The sequence below is a fragment of the Crocodylus porosus genome, unplaced genomic scaffold (assembly GCF_001723895.1).
Source record: "Crocodylus porosus isolate Cpor-Errol unplaced genomic scaffold, CroPor_comp1, whole genome shotgun sequence".
Classification (NCBI taxonomy): domain Eukaryota; kingdom Metazoa; phylum Chordata; order Crocodylia; family Crocodylidae; genus Crocodylus; species Crocodylus porosus.
The window spans coordinates 68957060-68978873 of record NW_017728918.1 but is presented as its reverse complement, the minus strand read 5'-3'; the positions used below and the strand labels follow the sequence as shown (position 1 = coordinate 68978873).

At 39.1% G+C, this 21814-nt stretch overlaps 1 protein-coding gene across 1 annotated transcript in view; it reads right to left on the bottom strand.

Moving 5' to 3' along the window:
- Window positions 1–2746: 2746 nt before the first annotated feature.
- The window catches only part of ZNF292 (zinc finger protein 292), an 89332-nt gene continuing 70264 nt past the window's right edge, over window positions 2747–21814 (bottom strand). Inside the window, exons 6-8 of the mRNA XM_019538172.1 lie at window positions 16124–16260; window positions 14429–14570; window positions 2747–12285 (exon numbers count right to left, since the gene is read on the bottom strand). Of these exons, the coding sequence (XP_019393717.1) occupies window positions 5116–12285; window positions 14429–14570; window positions 16124–16260 (7449 nt within the window). The 3' untranslated portion in view covers window positions 2747–5115. The remainder of the gene's footprint in view (window positions 12286–14428; window positions 14571–16123; window positions 16261–21814) is intronic.

Genomic DNA, 21814 nt, shown 5'->3' with positions numbered 1-21814 from the left:
TTTTTTTTTTTACTGATTGTGAAACAATACATTTCTATTGTGGCTGTTTACAGTTGCAACAGATTTGAACTTTTTCTCAGATGCCAGACTGCCAGCTCGTGGCCAGATAAAGATTTGCATCTTGAATAAAATGCCGTACCAGAGCAGGTAACAACAGATAAAGCAGGGATGCTGCAATTGATTTTATCTGGTCTTGCCAAATATGCTTTTGCAGAATTCCTGCAAAATTTTCTATGCATTTATCCATGTGGAATATACCAAACTATTTTCAAAAACAAGCTTTGATACAGCTATCACATAAGAAAGCATCAGGCACTGACTGAAGCAAGTTTTTGGCCACCAAACTGAGCCTATACAGCTGTTACTACAAGTTATACCTTTATAGCCTTCCATTTTATGGACTACATAGATTCTTCTCCAAGAGAAGAAAAAGAAGGGGCTAACATCAATGAAAGGAAAGTAATTTTATTTCTAAATCGGCTTTAATTTGCCAGCTACTGTTGATAATTAAAAAGACCTGAGAGTGCTTACCTGAGAGAGACTAAGGATACAGAATAATGCTAGCATAGGCTTTTACTTAAATGCTTTCATTGCTTTTCAGTAACCAAAACATTCTATGAACAGAGCCCAAGCTGGTTTTTGAAAACTACCTCTTAATATAAGAGACTGTGTGTGCAGTTGGGCAACAGATAAAATCTTAGTTCACAGGCAATGTCAACATTTCTAAATGTTTCCATTCCAATTAAAAAACAAAACATAATAAAAATTATAAAATATTTCAAAACACTGCCAAAATTAAAATGGTTTGTTTTGAAGCAAAGCAGGAACTTTTATCAAAATGAGATGCTCTCTGAAATGCCTGAAGTATACCAAAACCAGCATTTTTCATTGAAAACAATATTTGAAGGTAAAATTTCCAATCACAGCTCTAACCTTGCATAACTATCCCCATCGATTTGTAACACAATATCCAGCTGTACCACTTTCCTGTATGGTGGTATTAGGAAAGCATTTGATATAGTTACTGAAAATAGGAAACAGATAACACACAAGCCAACTCTTCATGGGCCGCCACCAGAAAGGGCCTTGGGCCGAGGGATGAACAGTGATGACTGGTTCCTTCCATTCTAAACCATGACTCACGACAGCCCTATTTTGTAGGTTCCAGTCTCCCTTAAACCTTTTGTATTTTAATGCTTTCTTCAGGATTTCTCCGATCCACGTCTGAAATTCTCTTTATGTTGTACCTTGTCTCATAATGATTTGTAAACTGAGCTCCCAAGAGAAAGCTTGAAGCTTCTTTTTTCCTCAAAATTAATCCAGAACCGAGGAATGGAAAAAATCCTCTCTCTTTAAAAAATCTCTCTTCAAAATATATTTAAAAAGTAAAACTCTTTAAGTGCACAAATAAAAGTGATGCAAGGTTTCTCTAATGGAAAAGTGTTTCACACACATTCATGTAACTTGAAACAAACTCATCTCAAACATTTAAAAACATAAATTCCAAGTTTTCATTTTTTAAAAATCTCTTCTTGCCTTGATAAAAATGTTTTCAATGCTGATGAAAATGATACCTTTGTGGAAAACCTGTTTTCCTATGTATTCATACATAAGCTTTTAACCCTTCCAAATCCCCTTTACCTTATACAACCATCGCCTCAAAGACTCCTCTTTCTGGTGCAGAGTGTAAGATCCTCGGTAGCAGCTGCCTAAGCTAGTCACCTGGATGGTTCTTTGCCATACGTGGAACAGCAACTTTCTCATCTTTTTCACTAGTCACCTAAATGACTCACTGGTAGAGTACAGAAAGGATATATGCCCTTGTTTTGTACACATGCCAACCCAAAACAGATCAGCCTTTTGGCTCCATTGTAGCTCATACCCAAGTTGCAGTTTACATTAACCCATGTTTTGTTTTGTTTTTTACTTTTCTGGACTATACCTCCCAGCTTAATTTCACATCGCTTACCTGAGAGTAGACCAGAAGGAAAAAGAGCACCCAAAAGATAAATGACACATTTAACAATATCATCTACAACCCACTTTTTTGTTGATGCTAAGACTGAAGTAACCAGGCCTTAGGAGGTCTCTTTCTACCATTTAAGGATTTCAATTTGGAATTAAAAAAAAATTACTACCAAAATCAGTCACACTTTAAACGTCTTTTACTTTTGGTTTGAAATTCTAAAAAGAGCAGGCCTGAGGGAATATACAAAAGATGCCCCCTTTTCAGTCACTATTCTGGGTAGAAAACACAATTTTATGAAACCTCAATATTCTCTGAACTCCACCATGTTTCAAATCACAACTATTTTTAAAAAATTAAAATGTTTTATTTAAAAGGAAAAAAAATACCACAGTGTGGGAGTAGATTACATCATAATCAGGCTAACCAATATCAATTTAACAGGAAGTAGGAGCTAATGACTTTTTTCCTACAGCACCCACAACATCTCATATGCCTGACTTTTTTCCTTAATGTGAGGGCAGATGGAAGATGGGGAATAATAATATATTTTCTTGGAGATCCTGTCAGCCAGTGTTAGGGTCCAAAACAGAAACAATTTCCTGAATATTTATATCAATGGAAAAAGTTAGGGGATTTTAGAATGTGCCAGTGTACAATCCAAAATGTACATAAGGAAAAATGCTGCCTTCAAATACTCATATGCTATTTCCATTATACAGAAAAGCATGAGAATCTAGGCTCTAAGGCATGGAAAAATTATATCAATTAGAAACAAAAGTGACTTGTGAGCGGTATATATTCATTTAGTCTGAATGAAGTGCAAATCATAGAGTATATACCTTGTGAATGCAAACTCTTAAGAAATTGTTACATCTTACATTACAATTAAAAAGGCGCCAACACAAGTCAGAAATTCTTTTAAAACTTGAGATCTACTGACAGTGTACCACTGATCGTCTCATAACCATTCACTCAGAAGTGCCAGAGACTCCAAGGAAGATTACAGATCTTTCCTCAAGATTGGATGATCAAGAGATATGCTCTAGACAACCACAACTACTGTACTTGAAGCTGAAGTCATTCAAGGAAGTGCTATGGCCCATATGATGGCGGTTAGACTAAGTGATCACAACAGTTCTTTCTGGCTTTGAAATATCTCATGTGTTTTGTTTTAAACATTTATTTTTAGCGTGCATGTTTGCGTTGCCATTTTGGAGGCAGCAATAGTTCAGTGGCTCAAAAGAAGTTGAAAGTTCTTACTGAAAGCTAACAGACTCACTTCATTCAAGAGCTCATGATTGTGAGAAAGATGGTACTCAATTAAGGATCAGATGACAACAGAGTCTTCAAACGTTTAAATCCTATAATCTCTCCTGCTTCGTACATCTTCACTCTCAAAGCAGATAACTCATGTGGCTCTGAATTTAAGTTTCCTTTAAACTAATATTCAAGTAAACTGTCAAAGATTACAGGTGAAAAGTTTAAAGCAATCAAGTGTAGTATTTAATGCAAAGAGATTTACATGGAAGTGAGGCAATTCTGTAGAAAAATCAAGACAACAGCTGTCAAGATAAAGTCCATTTTATACCACTGAAGGTAGTTTATGTCCAATGACTGAGGGAATCCAAGGAAAAATATTTTTGGTACCACACAATACAGCTGGCTTGTTCAGTTTGAGATAAAGAATGATCTTAAATTTTCAATACCACTTTCCATTTTCTTGGATAATGACAGCTTCCACTAATGTATTCACTGTTTTGGTTACTACACAGATCTGATACCTGTCTTTTCAATTAGCAGCATACAGAGTGATCACTCAGAGCCTACTTATGGCAAGTGGCACTGCTCCCAAGGTTCATTCCAGTGGGGAAATACAGAGTAGATAAACTGTTTCCAAATACAGTCAGCAAGAGGAAAGGAAGTGCAGAGAGAATCTACGCCATCCGCTGAATACAGCCACTTAATTTTGTCTGTAAGATTAGAATTTCACTTCCTTTTCAGAAAGTGCTTTGTTTATTCAGTTTCAAATGCTACGGCATGAGGACTCGTGTTTTTATAGATAGATACCAAAATGGTATTATCAAAATAAACCATCTGCTTATAAACCCACTATTTACAAAAAAACTGCTTTCGAAGTAGCATTTTTTAACAAAAAGTTAAACTATACACCAATCTAAGTTACAGAAACAAAAATAACCTTTATAAGATCACATGTATAAAATAAGAAATGAAATGTGATTTTATTTAAGGCAATACTGGGCTACTTCACAAATCACCACCTCAAATATATACACTGCTCCACACTACTAATTTTCTATCACATTCACAACAGGTTCTTTAATACCAAATGTTGTTTTAAATCTCCAATGTAGCAAACTATTTTTATTCACATTTCCATTTTATTATGGAATCATAAATGCTTTGTATCCAATTAAAAGCAATGAAAAATGCAGCTATAGGAAAAACTATTAAATTTGTGGTTTAACTACATATGAGTATCATCCAAAGATGCTGGATGTTAAAGTTTACAAAAATGAGAACTGTGTCAGCAGGTGTTTAACCTATGAAATGTGATCTTATGCAGCTCCTCTTCTGTAAATAAATGCTTTATGCAAAATAAACTGGCTATGGCAGACTTATTTTGTTTTAGTTCAAAAAATTCTTAATTTAAAATGATTAAAGGACAGTTTTAAAAACTCGATCACTTAGTTACAAATTAAAATTCCGAATATAAATGTGTCATTTAATAGTTTAGACTTACAGACTGCTGGTGGCAGCAAATGATTTACAATAATAAATATATACAAAAAATGTATCTACAAATAAAGAGTACTGTTATACATGAGCAGTGACCTGGTGGAAGATACCAATCACAAACAATTCACAAAGATGTATTCCATGGAAAGGACGATTTGATAGAAAGTTGAGGTTTTGATCAACTATTTACAAAACTGAAGCAAATGATTCTGTTCAAGTCCCATAGGGATAAAAACAAATAAGAAATTTACATGACGAATGTCATGTTTTTTGCTAGGTTAAATCACTTCAACAAAATAAAAAAGCTTCACAATTACTAGCATGCTTGATGGCTTCCTATTCAAAATAAAAATGTATTACAGGTCATGTTTAGAGAACGTTATTAAGTTTCAGTACTGTGAATCCCCTGCCTCTTTACCCACATTCATTTCTTTTGCAGCTGTAATCTCTGAATCATTCTCCCAATGTCCTTCAAGTTTTTTCAAACTGACGGTAGGTTTCATTTCCTGAAGTTGCTTCAACACAAGTGCAGTGTAGTCTTTAAGAGTTTTGTCTAAAACTATTTTTACATTACCACTACACTGGAGCTGCGATGGATTGGCAAACTGTACAAAGGTTTCACTTTCAGAACACGCCCATGTGACAGTACTACCTGCCAATAAGGTCTTTTCAGTGGATTTTCTTGAGTATGAATGGGACCCTTTTTTGGTTCCACTGGTATGGTAGTCTCTGTCAGCATTTTTCTTTTGCTTCACAGCAGACTCTTCAAGGAACTTGAGGAATGAAACTTCAAATCCCATAGGCTTGAAAGAACTCCAGTCAAATGTTGTAGGTTGTTCTTCAGCAGTTTGAATAGCAACAGCAGTCTCTTCCTCCCTATGCATGCTACTTACTTCAACTGGCAGTACTTCAGGTTTCTCAATTTTTCTTCTTTTATTCTGAGAGATATTTTTTTCTTTATTCGCTCTCTTTAAATTATTTGACTTTTGCTTTTCTGAGCTGGTTTCTTGCAAGTCACTATTTACACTGGATGAGGTCTTTGCTTGATTCTCAACACTCATGCAATCCTCATTAATCAATTTAGTAATGAACAATTCTGTCAGTTCATCCACTTCATCTTTTTCACCTTTGCCAATTTCACCTTGTGGTAATGTAGATGTACTTGAGTCATTACTAACCTCTGACAAACAAGGATCAGACTCTTTCACATCACTTTTTTTATTAGGCTCCTCTTGTTCACCAGATGCCTCCTTTACTGGTGTGGCAGAATGTTTCTTGGAGACAATGAGAAGATTTCTATGTTGTGAAGTAAATGCCTTAGATAATTTATGACACTTATAATGTCTAATTATATTACTCTCACTTGTAACAACTGATGAACATCCCTTTATCATACAAGGATATTGTGTTACAAATCGGCTTGTACACTCAGATAAGGCATCATTTCTTGCCTTTATTGAATATACATTCTTTCCACGCTTCAGTGAATAAGCCTTGTTTTCCTGAATTTGCCCGCCTTTTGTATTCTTGTTTTCCAAGTTGTTGGTTTTCTTTCGTTTGGTCTTTATTGGCAATCTGTTTCCTTCTTTTCCCGACCTATTGTGTTTCAGTCCTCTATGTTTAGCCTTTAATGGTTTCTCCTGGTTTGCCTTGCTTGAAATATTTTCCTGACCTGGTGTTAAACGCCTGGGTCTTATTAGATGATCTTTATGCTTGTCATTATGTTTGTTAAAAATGTGCCTTAGCAGGTTGGATCTAGTTGCATAAATACGGTCACAGCCCTCACAATCGCATTTGAATACACCATCCTCTTCCACTTTGTTTTGCCGTATCTTAATTCCATGATCTGTTTCAAGATGTACAATATAATTAAAATATGCTGCAAAAGAAGATTTACAGTGAGACTGATCACAAGGAAATTTTCCAACATCCAGGGCTGATTTCATGCTTCCAATTTCCTCAGGAGACATCTCATGAAGCTTCATGTAATGCTGTATCAGACTTGTAACCTCCTGAAATATTCGAGAGCAGTCACTCACCTCACACCTGAATTCTTTCACAGTCTGTTTGGTTTCAGTTTCATCACGTTCTTCTTTATTTGGCTCACTTTCTTCTTCAACCTCCACAGAGAAAACAGGTAAATCTGACTTGTGTACAGCCTGATAATGAAGAATTAGATTTTGCTGTATTGTAAAAGCTGCAAAGCAGCCTTGATGGACACATCGGTATGGCCTATAGGGGCTATATCGGGTAGGAAACTCAAGAGATTTAGTAACGGGTTTCCTGCGTTTTCTTTCCTCTTTTTCTTTCCTATGTCGTCTAATTTTGCGTACTTTTGGTTGTATCTGCATGTTACTAACAGATGCTGCATTAAGTTGCTCTGTAGGAATAGTAACCGCCTGTGGAGGTTTTTCCAGTTTTTCAGGAATATTTTTTGTAGGAATTAGTTTTTCTAGGATTTTCATAGGCTCTGTGACAGCCTCCTTTACTTCAGTTCCTTTAGCTAACTGAGGTTCATTTTTATTTTCTATTATTAGACTTTGCAGACTTTTTATTTCAACAGGTCGTGGAGTTGCATTTATATTTTCATTTTGAGATCTTCTACCATATGGTCTTTTTATTTTTAATTTTACCATTTCCTCTGTTGTAAAATGATGAACAATCTGGCAGTGTGCTCGGAGATTAGAGTTCCTGGTAAATGTTTTCGGACATGTAGTAACAACACATTTAAACGGGGCATACTTCAGCTGATGCTTCTTGATTTCCAGTATCATTTCTGGTGTGTACTGATGCACTTTGCCATAGTGTTTAAATAATGCATCCTTTGTCATAGCACTATAATTACAGCCTTGGTCCTGGCATACAAAAGGCTTATGGACTTTGTCACTGAACTGAATGTGACTTGTCTCTGAAGATGGTGGGGCAACAGATGCCTTCTCAGTTGATACAACAGGGGCAGGAGTCACTGGTACAAGTATATCTGCTGGAGGTTCCTGAGATACCCTGTCAGACTCCTGAGTGGTCGAATCATTTTCTAATCTCAGTTTCTGCAAGCCTTCTAAAATTCCCAACATCAGAACATCATCCTTTTGAGAAGATTCTGACTGAGAAGAGTTGTTCGCTGCACCAGTGACATCTGCAGTGTGCACTGCAAACTGGGTCTGGTTGGTCAATTTAGTATTTTGTGAAGCATTTGCTGGAGAAAGCTCTGCAGTATTAATGTGCGAGTCCTGTGGTGACTGAATGACAGCATCCTGGATTTCACTTTTTACCTCAAGTATCTGGGAATTCCTGGCAGTCTTAATTATTTCCATGGTTTTCTCAAAGTTTTGATTAACACTGTCTTCTGAAATCTGTAGATCAGAATTTCCTTGAGCACAAGAATTCATTTGGGAGTCACCATTTTCCGTCTTTATTGTTAAAGGAGCTAATGCTGCATGAGACTCAAGATTACTTTTGAAGGTCTCTTTGATACTGGCCATGAACAACTGATTGTCAACACTATTTAGTTTCTGTGTAAGATTTTCCACCAATACTTGGGGCTCACAGTTTGCAGGCATGTTTGACTGAAAAGTATCTGTTGGTATTTGCACACTTCCTTCAGTGCTTTTGGCTAGAAGTCCCATTGCTGTTAAATCATTTACTGCTAATTTCTGTGAAGTGTTGGGTGTAAGCAATGGAGCAGCTGTTTTTTTCTTTCTCTTTGAAGCACTACTCCCTTTCTTATTCAAGCTACTAGGTACTGAATTCTTAGGACTACTTATAACGGAAACTCGTGAACTATTACCTGCAAAATTCTGTGTTGCTGCAATCGAATTAGAAAATGAGCTAGAGCACAAACCGTTTTCAATAGTCTTTAACATTAAATCATCTGTTGCAAAAACAGGCAAACTGCTGCATTCATCTATTGAAGAAATTTTGGTGTTGAGGGTCCTGTTTTGGTCTGTTAGCAGGGTACTTGGGTTGCAGACTGTCTGCAAAAGAGGCGATACAGTTGAATTGGAGAGAATCGAAGTATTCATCTGAGTTGTACCAGTGACATCACTAGTTGTAACTACATGTGGAAGCATTTCTGTATTATCAAATGTACTTGGAATGCCTGCAGTTTCCAAGGCTTGTTTAATAATTTCATTACCTTCCGCATTGCCACTGGCATTAAAGTTAGTCACATTAGTCCGTGAAAACATCTGAAAAAAAGCATTTGAGCGATTTTCAGCTGCAAGCAACTGCAGGAACGATGGGTCCTTAAAACAAGCTTCTGGGTTAAAGGCAGACTCCTGGGACTGCTGCATGTTTAGCGTATTTGAGGAAAGAATCATGCTGGCAAGCAGAGATTGTCCATTAGTCTGCAGGGCTTCTGCAGAAATTTCTGATTCCTCAAAAGGTTTACAGTAGGACCGTTTAGATAAGTGACCACCAAGTGATCTGGGATTAGTAAAAACTCTGAAACACCTACTACAAATGAATTTGCCATCTCTAATAATGGCTGGCCATTTGGCTCGCTTGTTATGTTTTGGTTTCCTTTCTTTCCCATTAGGACCCCGTCCACGATCCTTTTTCATTTTTTCTAAAGCTGGTTGCTCAGAGGTGGTTTCACTGAAGTTATTTCCACTGTTCACTTGAGAAGGAAAGATTTGATCATCAATAGTTTCTTCCTTTGGAAAAGCAGAACTAGCATTTCCTTCAAGTTGTGATGAAAAATGATTTGTATTGTTTTCCAGCTGTGAGAAGACTGAATTTGTAGCATTATCTGCTGGTGAGGGAAAGAGAGAACCAGTTTCTGCAGGCAAAGGAAGGAAAGGATCTGAGCCACTGTCAATATTCAAAGGCATAACTGTTTTTGCTAGATCTTCCAATTGTGAAGGTAATGTTGTATTAGATAGATTTTCCATTTGGGAACATAAAACATTCTCAGGTTCACTTTTAATACGAGAAGACAGACTTGGATTTATGACACTTTCCACAGTAGGTAACATAGGATTAGTCAAATTTTCTAAGTGGGCTGGGAAAAGTGTATTTGAAACATGCTGCAATTGACTGGAGCAAGTGGGATTTACACTGGTTTTGTTTTGTGGGGTAAAAGCTGCATTGTTAGGATTGCCTACTTGTGATGGCAAAAAGTATACAATCTTTCCATCATTTGGCATATTCTGTAAATTGCTAGGTTTTCGTGGTTTCTTATTCTTACGTTGCATTTTAAAAGCAGCATATTGATCAGGATGTGCTGCCTTCATATGTTTGCCAATACTTTGTGAAGAGTTGTAGCTTCTAGTACACCCCTCAACTTGACAATTAAATTTTTGAACTGGTGCTGCCGGTGGTACAGTTGAAATAGAAGAACTGCTTAAGCTGGACTGTGATGAAACAAATGTAATACTCTCTAGTGGCTTCAGAGGCAGATTATACAGATTAGCTGCAGCCTTAATACTGTCATCAAGTTCAACTTTGGATATAGGTACATTGTTGTGATACCCTGCCTGGTTCTGCATGCTGAAAGGATTAATAATATCACTTGCTTGTCTGTCTACATTTTTTGATTCAAGAACTTCTGGTTTTAGTGTGTTTAAATTTACAGAAATATTCTGAATATTCTGTGACTGACTAAAACATTCGTTCTCCTTTCTTTTCTGGAAAACTGGAAGACAAGAATCTTCAGCTGCTGAACACAACTGCTGGACAACAGATTTACTGTTATCTATTTTACTGCCTGCAGCAGCTAACTTGCCCCTTCTGACAAAGTTATCCCGGATCTTCTGGCTAAGAGCAGGTATCTTAATATTACTGCCAGGAAATGTTGTTTCTGTCTTTGCCGGGCCAGTGACAGGTTGTTCCAAACCATCAGCAGGCAGGGAATTACCTTGTATAAACAAGCTGGCTGCATTCTCAGTCCCAACTGCATCTGCTTTGATTTGATCCCAGACTTTACCTTCCCCTTCAGTAAAGTTACTTGTATTACTGTCTAGAGGAGGTGCTGATTCTTCTTTTACAGTGACCCCTTCAGTGTTTTTATTAGCTTTTGAAGGTTGAGTATGATCCGTTGGATTAGTCTGGCATTCAGTTTGTAAAACCTTTTCGGGCTGCTTATTATGATCCTCAATGTGTCTTTCTAGCTCATTCTGAGAACGATAAACTTTCCCACAGCCTGTGAATTTGCAGGTATAGGTATTATAATGTTGTGCTTCATGATCATAGAGCAAATATGCTTCTGAAAACACTCTGCCACATTTAGGAAACATACACTTTGCCCTGAAAACTTGATGCTCTTTTCTATGAGTCAACAGTTCAGCATAACTGTTAAAACCAGCCTTACATTTCATCTGTATGCAGATATAGGGTTTGCTGCCACAGTGCATTTGCAAGTGATCATTAAGGTGAGTAACACTTACAAAATGTCGTCTACAGTACTGGCAAATCACTTTTTTGCTCTGCATTTCAAGAAAACGTTTAGCCTCCTCATTATCTTTGTGGCCCTTGGCATGGGCAATCAAATTTTTGAAATATTTAAATCCCTTTTTACATAATGTTACAGGGCAAGTGAACTCATTAACAGGCAACGGCTTTTGAACTGGTATTATTTCTGGTACATACGGTTTGTCTTTGTCATCGTTTTCATCGTCTGAACCATCATTATCATTAAACACAATGAAGTCTGCTGAATAAAGACTGTTCTTTTTAATGGGTCGCTGTTCCTGCTTGGATATAGCATCAGACTTCTGATTCTCATTGGTGGTTGCTATTTTAGGAGGTCTTCCCAGTCTTCTCAATGGTTTCATAGCAGCCAGTCTCTCTTTGCTGGACTTCTTAACATGTAGAGTTACATGAGGAACAAAGGTTTCTTTAGAATTAAAATTCTGTGCACATATGGGGCAACTGTAAATTCCATCTTTATAGTGTTTTTGTGCATGCCTAACTATTCTGTGACCAAGGAATTCTTTGTCGCATAACACACAATACTGCATGTAAGCTTGCCAGTTCCTGAACCTTGCGGATATGAATCCTCTCTCTCTGAGTTTTTTGATTTCTCTCTTTTTCTGCTTTTCATCCCTGATACCTTTAAGGAGGCTAGTAGCTTCATCAAAACAACCAGGAAATCCATTCACAGAAGTTTCTTTATTCTCCTCTTGGCAGTCCTCAACTTTCTCATATACTTCACTATCATTCAACTCATCTATTGAGGACACAATGGATGCCTCCTCTCCCATCAATGCGAGACACTGACGTTTTAAGGTTTTCCAGTCCCAGAATTCTGGATCAAAAGGCCACTGAGTTTTCAGTACAAGTAAAAGCTCACAGCGTAACGAATTTGGTATTGGAAGATTCTCTTCATCATACTTCTGGTCAGGCTGATTATACAGCATTTCAACAGCATAATATGCATCCACAGTAGGCTCAAGAAGAAATTCACTCAATTGACAAGCACGTTTAACTTCCAAGTCATCTGGCAACAAACAGGAAATAGTCTTGCAAATAGATATCTTGACATCTGCATTTTCACTGGATTCCAAACGTAGTGCCTTCACACACAGTTCAATGCAGGTTGCAAGTCCAGCCGCTTCAATCTATGAAGAGGGAAACAAAGTTTAAAGATTCATCTTACTACAACTGTGCTTCCATTTGTAAAATACAAGATAAATATCATTGCTCAACCCTGAATTTCAAGAAAGTGTAAATGCAAAGCATAATGTGCTTATTATTCATATTTTAACCTTTAAAAATAGCTAATTATTAGCTCTCTTTGTTAGAACTGTGAGCCACTATGGATTAAACAATGAACACTATTCTCTGAATTAACTGCTAAAGGAATCTAAAGAAATCACCTTTATAAATTTACACAGAACTGTGAAATACAGTGCAAGTGTTCTCATACTGTCTTGTCAGACCCATCTGTTTCAGGATTGTGTATTACAGTAGTACAGTCTTCATATCAGTGAAGTATTGGGCCTTTTCTAAATAAAGGTGGCCAACTGTGCTAGAGTTATCTGCAATGAACTAACTTGATACCAGATTTACTGTCATTTCACTTAGTTGACAGTACTACAAACCTTCATGCAACTTGCTCAGTCTATTTCTTAGTAAACCAGTCCCCAATAAATATAGCATTAGGAACCAAGTGACCAGCCATCTGTGGCAAACCTCTTAAATTGAACTGAATTTATGGATCTCCAACCCTGCAGAAATTCAAGAAATGGCCACATTTGAAGCTACAACACTGGGCAACCCTATGTACAAGATCAGCTGAGATATACAGATTGAATTTAGGATACAGCATTAGTTCTAAATCATAAAAGAAGAGAATTTCAGACTTAAGATAACTTAATCCCCCAAAGCAAAACGTACAAATTGGTGGCTTATATGTTCAGAGAAAGTTCCCATTTCTCCTTTAGCATTTTAAGTATCAAGGATATCAGATGGTCACATCCCTCTCTTGATTGAAGTAACTTTTCAAGCTATTTGGAGAACATGAAGAAAATGATATGGCAGTTAGCTGTATCACAGCTTCAGCATGCCCTTCCAATGGCTCAACGGCAGCATTTGCTTCCCTTCATTGCTCATCTACACATACGTTGCACTGACTTCACTGAATTGGTTCAAGTTGCAACCTTGCAACCCGTCAAGTGGATATTATTAAAAGTGTATTAGAAGTGCACCGATATATCACTTGGCTAATCAGCTTGGCACTGATAAAAGGAGAAATTATGTTATAGGCTTTCGGCTTTTTTGGTCATTGTAGCCGCTAATTAGCTGTGTGCTTGAAGCAACCTAGTGAGCACAGTCTAGTCCCCATGCCCCACCACCAGCCCAAGCCTGCGGCAGACTATGTGGTGAGCAGTGGAAGGGGGAGGAGGGGCCAGGGAGTGGTTACCGTGCTCAGCAACAAAGGGATTGTTACCGGCTCCTGCTGCCACTGCCATGGCCACATCAGGTGCACAGCAGGGGCCCGAGTGCTGGGGCTGCCACAGAGATGTTGGGTTGCATGTGGGCAGGGTAAGGCGCTGTGCCAGGGACATCCTGCTCTACCAGGCGCCCTTGCAAAACCAGCTTCTCCCCGCTCTGGGGCACCAAACATGCCCAGTGCCGGTCCATGCGAGGGTCTGCCCCATCTACCCAGGACGGCAAAATGGGCTATGCAGGGAGCAGGGCTGCAGGTAGCAGCTGTGGGTGAGAAGGTGAGGGATATACATGGGAATAAGGTGATCACCACCTTCCTCATCGAGGGCCAGAGCAGGGAGGAGTCGTGTGTGTTATAAATGCAAAACAAACAAAAGTTTTATTTATGTCAGTAGTTTAAAATACCTTGCACTACTACCAAATATCAGTTATTGGATCAGCATTGGTCAATATGGTTGGCTATTCATCGGCAATCGGGAGTGGCCAAGAAAATCTTTATTGGTGCACCCCTAGTATTAATTCAAATTTTAATTTTTACCAACTTAATCTAAATAGATATAAAATGTTCTTAAACAATTTTAACTGTTCACACAACAGGTGAGCAATAATGTAACTACCAGTTTCTGAAAAGATTAATATTACACTGATACAACTTATTCACGTAGCCAAGGCTACTGAATTGTATGTGTTTTAACAGCTGACAACTAAAAACTGGATTGTATGTGTTTGACAGCTGACAACTAAAAACTGTCAAATCCTTTTCTGATTTCCATTCAGAGGACAATAAAAATATATCCTCCAGAGCATCCTTACCTCTGAATTAATTACTTTAATCAGGAAGAATATGTGATAGACTGTTTTAGTTAACACAGAAAGTTGACGACACCTCTCTAGATATACTTGTACAGAGGGCTCTACCCTTTGCTGCAGTTTACTCCAGAAGAGAGTCAGTTCCCTGGAAACAGAAATTTAAAAATTAGAATAAAATATAAATGCCACCAATAATACAAACACTAACAGATTCTCCCTATGCCTGAAGAAGGGTGTTTGTGCCTGAAAGCTTGCAAAGAACAATTTTTCCAGCTATTTAGTTGGTCTAATAAAAGATATCACATCTACCCAAAGAACCTTGTCTACCAATAATAGAAGCATTACATTCGATCATATCTGTTGTTCTTAAAAAAGTCAAGACTTAAAGCAGATTCTTTTGCCTGTGAAAAAAAGCTAAACTGATCCATACTTTCCTTTATAAAAATTATAGCCTGAAGAGCAATTCATGCATGCTATTTATTATTCTTACTTTGTATTCTAGCATTCTAAAGCTGGAGGTTCATATTTATGCTTTTATTTAAGTAAAAGCAGAAAGGTTAAACTTCTCCCCCTTCTGAATAGCATAAATTTAAAAAATCCAACACCACCTCAAACTATGCTGCATAATTGATAAACACCACAAATGCTCTTTATCTATTAGGTTGTGTAAAGTACTGCACTGATCACTTTACAGGCTTCTATCCTTTGGAGAACCCAGATTTTTTTTAAAGCTTGCTAAAGGCTACATAGATTTTCTGTTCTGCATTAGTTACCTTTTGAACAAGTTTATTTTAGGAGCTGAACCTGTTGGTATTTTAGCGAGAAAACAGTCTTGGTAAGCAGATATCAACAGACTATCTAAGCTAACTCACCACTCCACTCCAAGGAGAATGGATAAGAAGTTTCCCTCCAGAACAACTCATCTTAAATCCTCTGCATGTCAGAGGCTATTAAGAAAAAAGTGGAATGACATAGAAAAACTGGTCCCAAGCCTACAGCAAGAGATCTATTCATGGTGAGCGCTACACATCTGGCTTTCACTCTCCATGGCGCAGAAGTTGACACTAGCAAATCCTGCAGGACTGGAATCACAGCCAGCTAGCAGTCAATGTTATCAGCCTGAAGTTCATATTTTAGGAAGCCAGATGTTTTCTACCAAGACCAGCAAACTGCTCCTTGATACCTAGTGAAAGCTAGTCCTAAAGAGCAAAACTAGCTAGTTGGACTGTGGTTTTGGTTTCTGCAAGGGAGAAACACCCATGTTCAAAGGTTTTCATAAGAAATCACTACTGCTATTTTTTTTAACATAAGCAGAGGGAAGCAGATGAAGTAAGTGGAAAGCATTCTTCCAAACAAAACAATTATCTCAAAGAATTTGAGCACTTAGTTGTTAACGTCTTTATTTCCACAAAGTAATACAGCAATATTATTTTCAAATAAAATTACAGAAGAACTCCTGTCATCTACTGATGCCTTTGCCTTTAAATATTGTGGGTTAGTCCACAAGCATTCATTTTACATTAAGGTATATATCAATTTTACATTAGGCTTTTAAAAAATGGTCAAGAACATGTGGTACTTCTTCCAATATATTTAGAAGGATACAGAGTGTTAAATGACTATGCATCTGCTACATCCTGGTAACACTAGCTGTTGTTTTATTGAAAACTAAAGTTCAAAACAGAGTTTCCAACTCACCAGGCACAATACATCTCTCCTTGCTGCAACTGGCGAGATAAAAACGCTGCACATAATATTAGAGCACTCTTTTCATCTCCATCAGATTCTAGATTGCAGATCATTTCTAGGGCATCTTTGCAATCTACTTCTGCAATCTGGATGGGAGAAAAACAAAAAACACGAAGTGAGACAACTGAAAACTAACCAGATGGTTTCATCTTTCGGCATACAGTAATTTAATTCTCTGTGAAAAAGGCAGAAATTAGGAATTTAGTGAACATTTTCGAAGCTGTTGTTTTACTCTAAATAACTTTAATCAACCTGTTCACTTTCAGATATAATGTGTATACCAGAAAGTTAATATTTCATAAATAAAAAGGAATACCATTTGTAATCACCCAAATATTTTAAGACCCATTATAAATTATTATTCACTTTCAGTTTGTGACCATTTTAAAATCTTTGGCTGCTTGCAGACGTTACCAAAAAAAAAAAAAAAAAAAAAATCAAACAACCAACAAAAAGCCATGCTTTCCTGGAAACAGCAGCACATTAGTTGGCTCCACAGTGTCTATATAGACTGGGTGCTTCTGTAGGGCTTTTTGGCATATTTATCTAAAGCTGAGTCAATCAGCTATTGAGAAGTGCCAAAAAAGCCCCACTAAAGCACCTGATCTCTACAGACGTTGGGAAAGCTGGGTGCAACTAACGTACTGCTGGGTTTGTGCTGGGCTCGGCGCAGAAGTGCACCAAGTTTGAAGTAAAGCACCTTTTTTTAAAAATCCCCCCGCATCTGTCAATCAGCTTGTGCAGTTATCTTCATTATTTCTTGGAATCCATTCTTTCAGAATTACAATTCCCCCAGTTCCTGCTGAGAGGTCAGATAAAAGAATTATAGGGGTTGAAGCATCAAGTTAGACATACCTGGATCTACCTATTCACAAAGTTTGAATTTTTCATCTTTCTGCGTTCAAGTCTTACAGGCAGATGAAAATTTAAGTACTACATTCCTGCCTACACTGCACTGATATTAAGAATCCCACAGCATGTATAACTGAGCAGGGATTTGCACTCATGTCATTTGCCAGCATTTCCTATTCTCCTACTGCTGTTATCATATTGTCCTTTTTGGTTGTTCTTTTGGCTTCAGAAGTCCACCACTGAAATGCTGAACGCAGGCTTGCTTGCAGCTTAAGTGTTCTAGGATTTTCAAGAACAATTATAAATAAATGTTATGCATAAGATACAACTCCAAAATTCAGAAACGTGAGAATTAAGTTGCCTGTGTAACCTTGTTTTTGCCCCTCCTACTGCATATGCATTATGATGTAGTTACTGTGACAACAATGTTTTTTTTTCTATGGCAGTCTGGACTCCCTGCCCACATGGATGCAAGTTCCTACATTCTTTACTGAAACATAAACACCAAATACCCAGTTTTCAACTAAGCTGTAACCAGGTTCCTGAGTCATCAGGGATGTGGAAAGCAGAAGGGGACAGAGAGATACAAAGATGTGGGACAGTTGGGAAAATAAGGAAATCATGATGTGGGGGAGAATCTAAGAGTGTATGGAGAGGAATAAGCTTGACAGGATATGAGAAGATGTGACAAAACAAGCCAGGTGGCTGAGTAGTAGACTGCAGCTCTGGTGGGGAACATTTGGGAGGGGTGATCATGCAAGTATGTACTGACTTATACAGTTGCTGTAGATCACGGGTCAGCAACTTCTGGCCCACGGAGACACTGAGTACAGCCTGAGTAGCTGGAGAGCTTTGCCTGAACCTGCACTGCCACTGCTTCTCCCAGCCCCCCACCCTGCTCCCAGGCTGCATGCAGGCTCAGCTTTCAGCCTGGAAGGAGGAAGGGAGCTGCACCAGGGCTGGGGAGTTGTAAAATGTATTTGTACTGCTACTGATTCTCTCAGCTCCCCTTCCTGCCCTCCCAGCATCAGCACAGATGAAGCTAGAAGCTGAGCAGTCCCAACACAGCTCCCAGTGGGCTACAACCAGGACAAGGGGGGAACAGGGAGAAGTGGAAGTTTCTTTGTCTTCACTTGCATCAGGGTCAAATGGCAAGGAGCTATGTCAGGGCCCTGCAGCTTCCAGCTGCACCTGTGCTGTTGCCACTTCTCCCTGCTCCCCTCTCTCCCTGGCTGCAGTACAGATGCAGTTTCCAGCCCATGGGTAGCTTCGCTAGGCTAGGCAGCCTTCAGCTGTGCCCACGCTGTAGCTGGGAGGTGAAGAAGAAGAAGAAATGGCAACATGGACGCAGTTTGCAGCTCCCTAGCCCTGGTGCAGCCCCAAATGGCTGGAAAGTAAGCCCACACACAGGGTGGGGAGGGGACAGGAGAAACAGCTACAGTGTGGGCACAATGCCCAGCTCTCTGGCCTTGGCATGGGTATAGGGAAAGCCCCCCAGCCTGTGTCAGACTGGAGCCAGGTTCTTCTGGCCTGCAGGTTCTTAAATGTTGCTGACTACTGTTTTAAATAGCTTTGAAAGTAGAACATCTAGATACCCTTTTCACTCCAGGGGAAGATGGCAGCCTAGGCCTGACAGTGGGAAGCAAATACTGCTCTCAAGTGGGTGTCAGTCCCATGCTGACTACTATAGTCTGTAACTGCTTTGTTGCAAGTGTGGCTGACTGCTTGAGAAGAAAGAGTGAGGCTTTAAGAAAACTGGGGGGAGAAAACATAGTGCAAGAGAGGACAGAGCTGGAGAGAAAGGAGTAGTCCCAGGGAGATTAGAGTCTGAAGAACAACGGTGCCAAGCCAAGAAACTCCAAGTTTTCCAAGTTTCTTACTGATATGTTTTATAGAATAGAAATGTACATCTTATGCTGGGAGCTGCCCCACTGCCAGGCCCCAGTTAGGAGAGCTGGGCTCAAATTTGTGAGTTTAACATTAACCACAGTAAAAAAGAAAAAAAAGTTTGGCTGTCAGTAAAAAAGTTGCAGTAAAAAACATTTTCTTTGGTTGGCAATCCTGCTTGACTGCAGCAATCATTTTGCACTGTGCTGCCCTACATCACCCTTTCACTAAGGGGCTCCTGCTCACCCCCACACCTGATGCACCCAAATTCACCTTACACCATGCTGCCCCCCCTTAGCCTTACCTTGCTGGCCCCACTTCCCTGCCCTGGCACAGACCCCAAAGAAGCCCAGCTGAAACTCAGCTGTATTACAAGCAGCCTGGGATCAGCAGCAGTAGCAGCATACGGCTGAGAGAATGCTCCCTGTAGAGTGCTGTGTGTCTGCGTGGACACCAGATGGTGCTGCTGTGATCCGTCTGTCAGAACTTCAATCAAGCTGCGGCTGCTTATTGTTTCTACTGACAGATACGGGTTTTTTAAAAATGACTTGAATGACAGCCATTTTTAGCTTGTTTTTTTACTGAGAGTTGGCAGTCCTACTGAGGAAAAACAGAGGAACTGCAGCAGCACAATAAAGACTGTTTGTTTTGAACTGAACTGTTTGCTGTGCTATTTGGGACACTTGTACTCTGCTCCACTCTCTTTGAAGAAGAAAATACTCACTGCCCCAGGGAGTTGACTGTACAAGAGATCCCTGAGGTAGGGGTGCTACATATCACTGGGGAAACCAAGGACAAAGAGAAGTCAGGGTCCCATGACAGAGGCTTTCCCCTTGAGAAGTGGTGCCAGAGCTGGCTTCCGGGGGTCCTATGGGAGAGGGAGACCAAATAAGGCTTCTTCTTGGGGACTTCCATGACAGAGCTTCCCATTGAAAGTGGGGTGCTCCATTACAGAAGGGAAAGGAAGAAATATGTGGAGAGAGAGAACTGAGGGAAGCCTGAAAGGAGGTGAGTGTGAAAGAAGACTGGGTGGAGAAAGGGGAGAGACAGAACAATGATAACAGAGAAATGGGGAGTGAAACAATGACAACTTCCCCCAACCAAGGGTAGCTAGGTGTGGGTACGGGGCATTCCCTCTCAATGGTCAGTGCAGAAAGTTGATACTGTAAATATTCAAGTACATCCCCTGAAGCTCATAAAGGCATTATTATCGTATTTAATTATTTCTCCTCTCTCCAATGTGGATGTCTCTCTTAAGTGTGGAAGCTGATTTTTCTGTGCTGCAAAAAAGAAGTATGCAGAAACTGGCCTAATGTTGCCAAGATGGCTGCTGCTTGTTTCTGGCCGCAAGAAGCAGTAGGGGTGAGGTTCCACGTTAGCCCTCTCACAGCCATAGCTACTGGCTGAGTACTGTAGCTTGTGCTGAACACCACAATTTCTGGTTCCATGAGGACTTGTTTTATTTCTGTCACACACCTTTTTTTTCTATATTCTGCCTTCCAACAAACAAGGCACAGGTCTCACATGAGGGTATGTGGGACGCAGGAAAAGATGAGTATTACTTTTAAAAGCATCATTTATAGGGACAAAGTTATGATTTCTGAGGTCTCCTTCCTGAAGACTGAATGTCTGAGGTGGACAATACTGAAAGGGGTAGTAGTGAGATGTTTCTGAATCAAACTTAGATCCAGAGACATCGGTGTTAATCCAGAATCACTGCAAGTAACAGGAGGTGGGGAACACAGAAAAAAGATTTCACTAGCTGTTACTAGAGAGCCCCAGTTACTGCAAATCAAGATTAAGTTGCTCTCACTGTTTTAAATATTGTTGAGAAACTTGTCAGTAAAGCTCTCCCTTAATACAAGGTGCACTGGCTCTACTGAAATTAACTTACTGAGCTGGGAAAACTCATGTGACTGAGAGAACTCAGGGGATAGCTATGAACATGACTCCACACAAACAACCCTGGGAATCTCAGACCTCACAGTCCTTGGGGATCTGAACCCTTGTTAATGCACCTGGGGAAAACATCAATTAATCACTGCTCTTACTTAGCTCATAGGTTGTTATAAAAACTAACAACAAAGTCTGATACTGGGAAGTACTGGGCAACCTTAATAAGCAGTGCTACTGGCGCTCTATAATAAGGGTTGCAGAATAACAGGTCACACTAAAAGGCCTTTTGATCACTAACTTGTAAGTAACTCGGTGTTAAATCTAGAATACTATTTCATAAGGAATACAACTGTAAGGGCATGTTTTGGTAGAAGATACATTTAAAACCAAGTAGTAAATGAAGGGAGTATTGTACAACAGTTATCAGTGTTACAAAACAAGTAGAACTGAATGAGAAAACTAATACTAATAAAGTAAAATATCAGTGAAACTACTAATATGCTAAAACAGCACATACATTTCTAATTATTTTGCTGCAGCTTTTGGATACATCAATGAAAACTGCTACCCAAGTCACTTTCTTTATGAATGGTCACTTACACAAAATGAATTAACATTGAGTGAACAATAACTAAAATATATGCACCTATTGCTGCAGAACCACTGCCAAAAAAACTGGCTATAATACAGAAAAGAAAAGTTTAGAAGTAAGGGTCTTGAAGTTATTTAAATTCATAATTCAAGTACATTCTCTTGGTCATTCGATATGTAATGAATCAGACCTTTCTATTGTTATTCACTAGGCTGAACCTTATTAGAAGTGTTTGGATGTGGATGCCTTAATTCAAGATGATTGTGAGAAACTGTGATGCACCTCGGGAGGAACAACCGGCACCATACCTACAAGTTAGGGAACTCCCCTCTTGTCAGCACGGAGGTGGAAAAGGATCTGGGGGTCATCACTGACTCCAAGATGAACATGGGCCAGCAGTGTGGGGAGGCAGT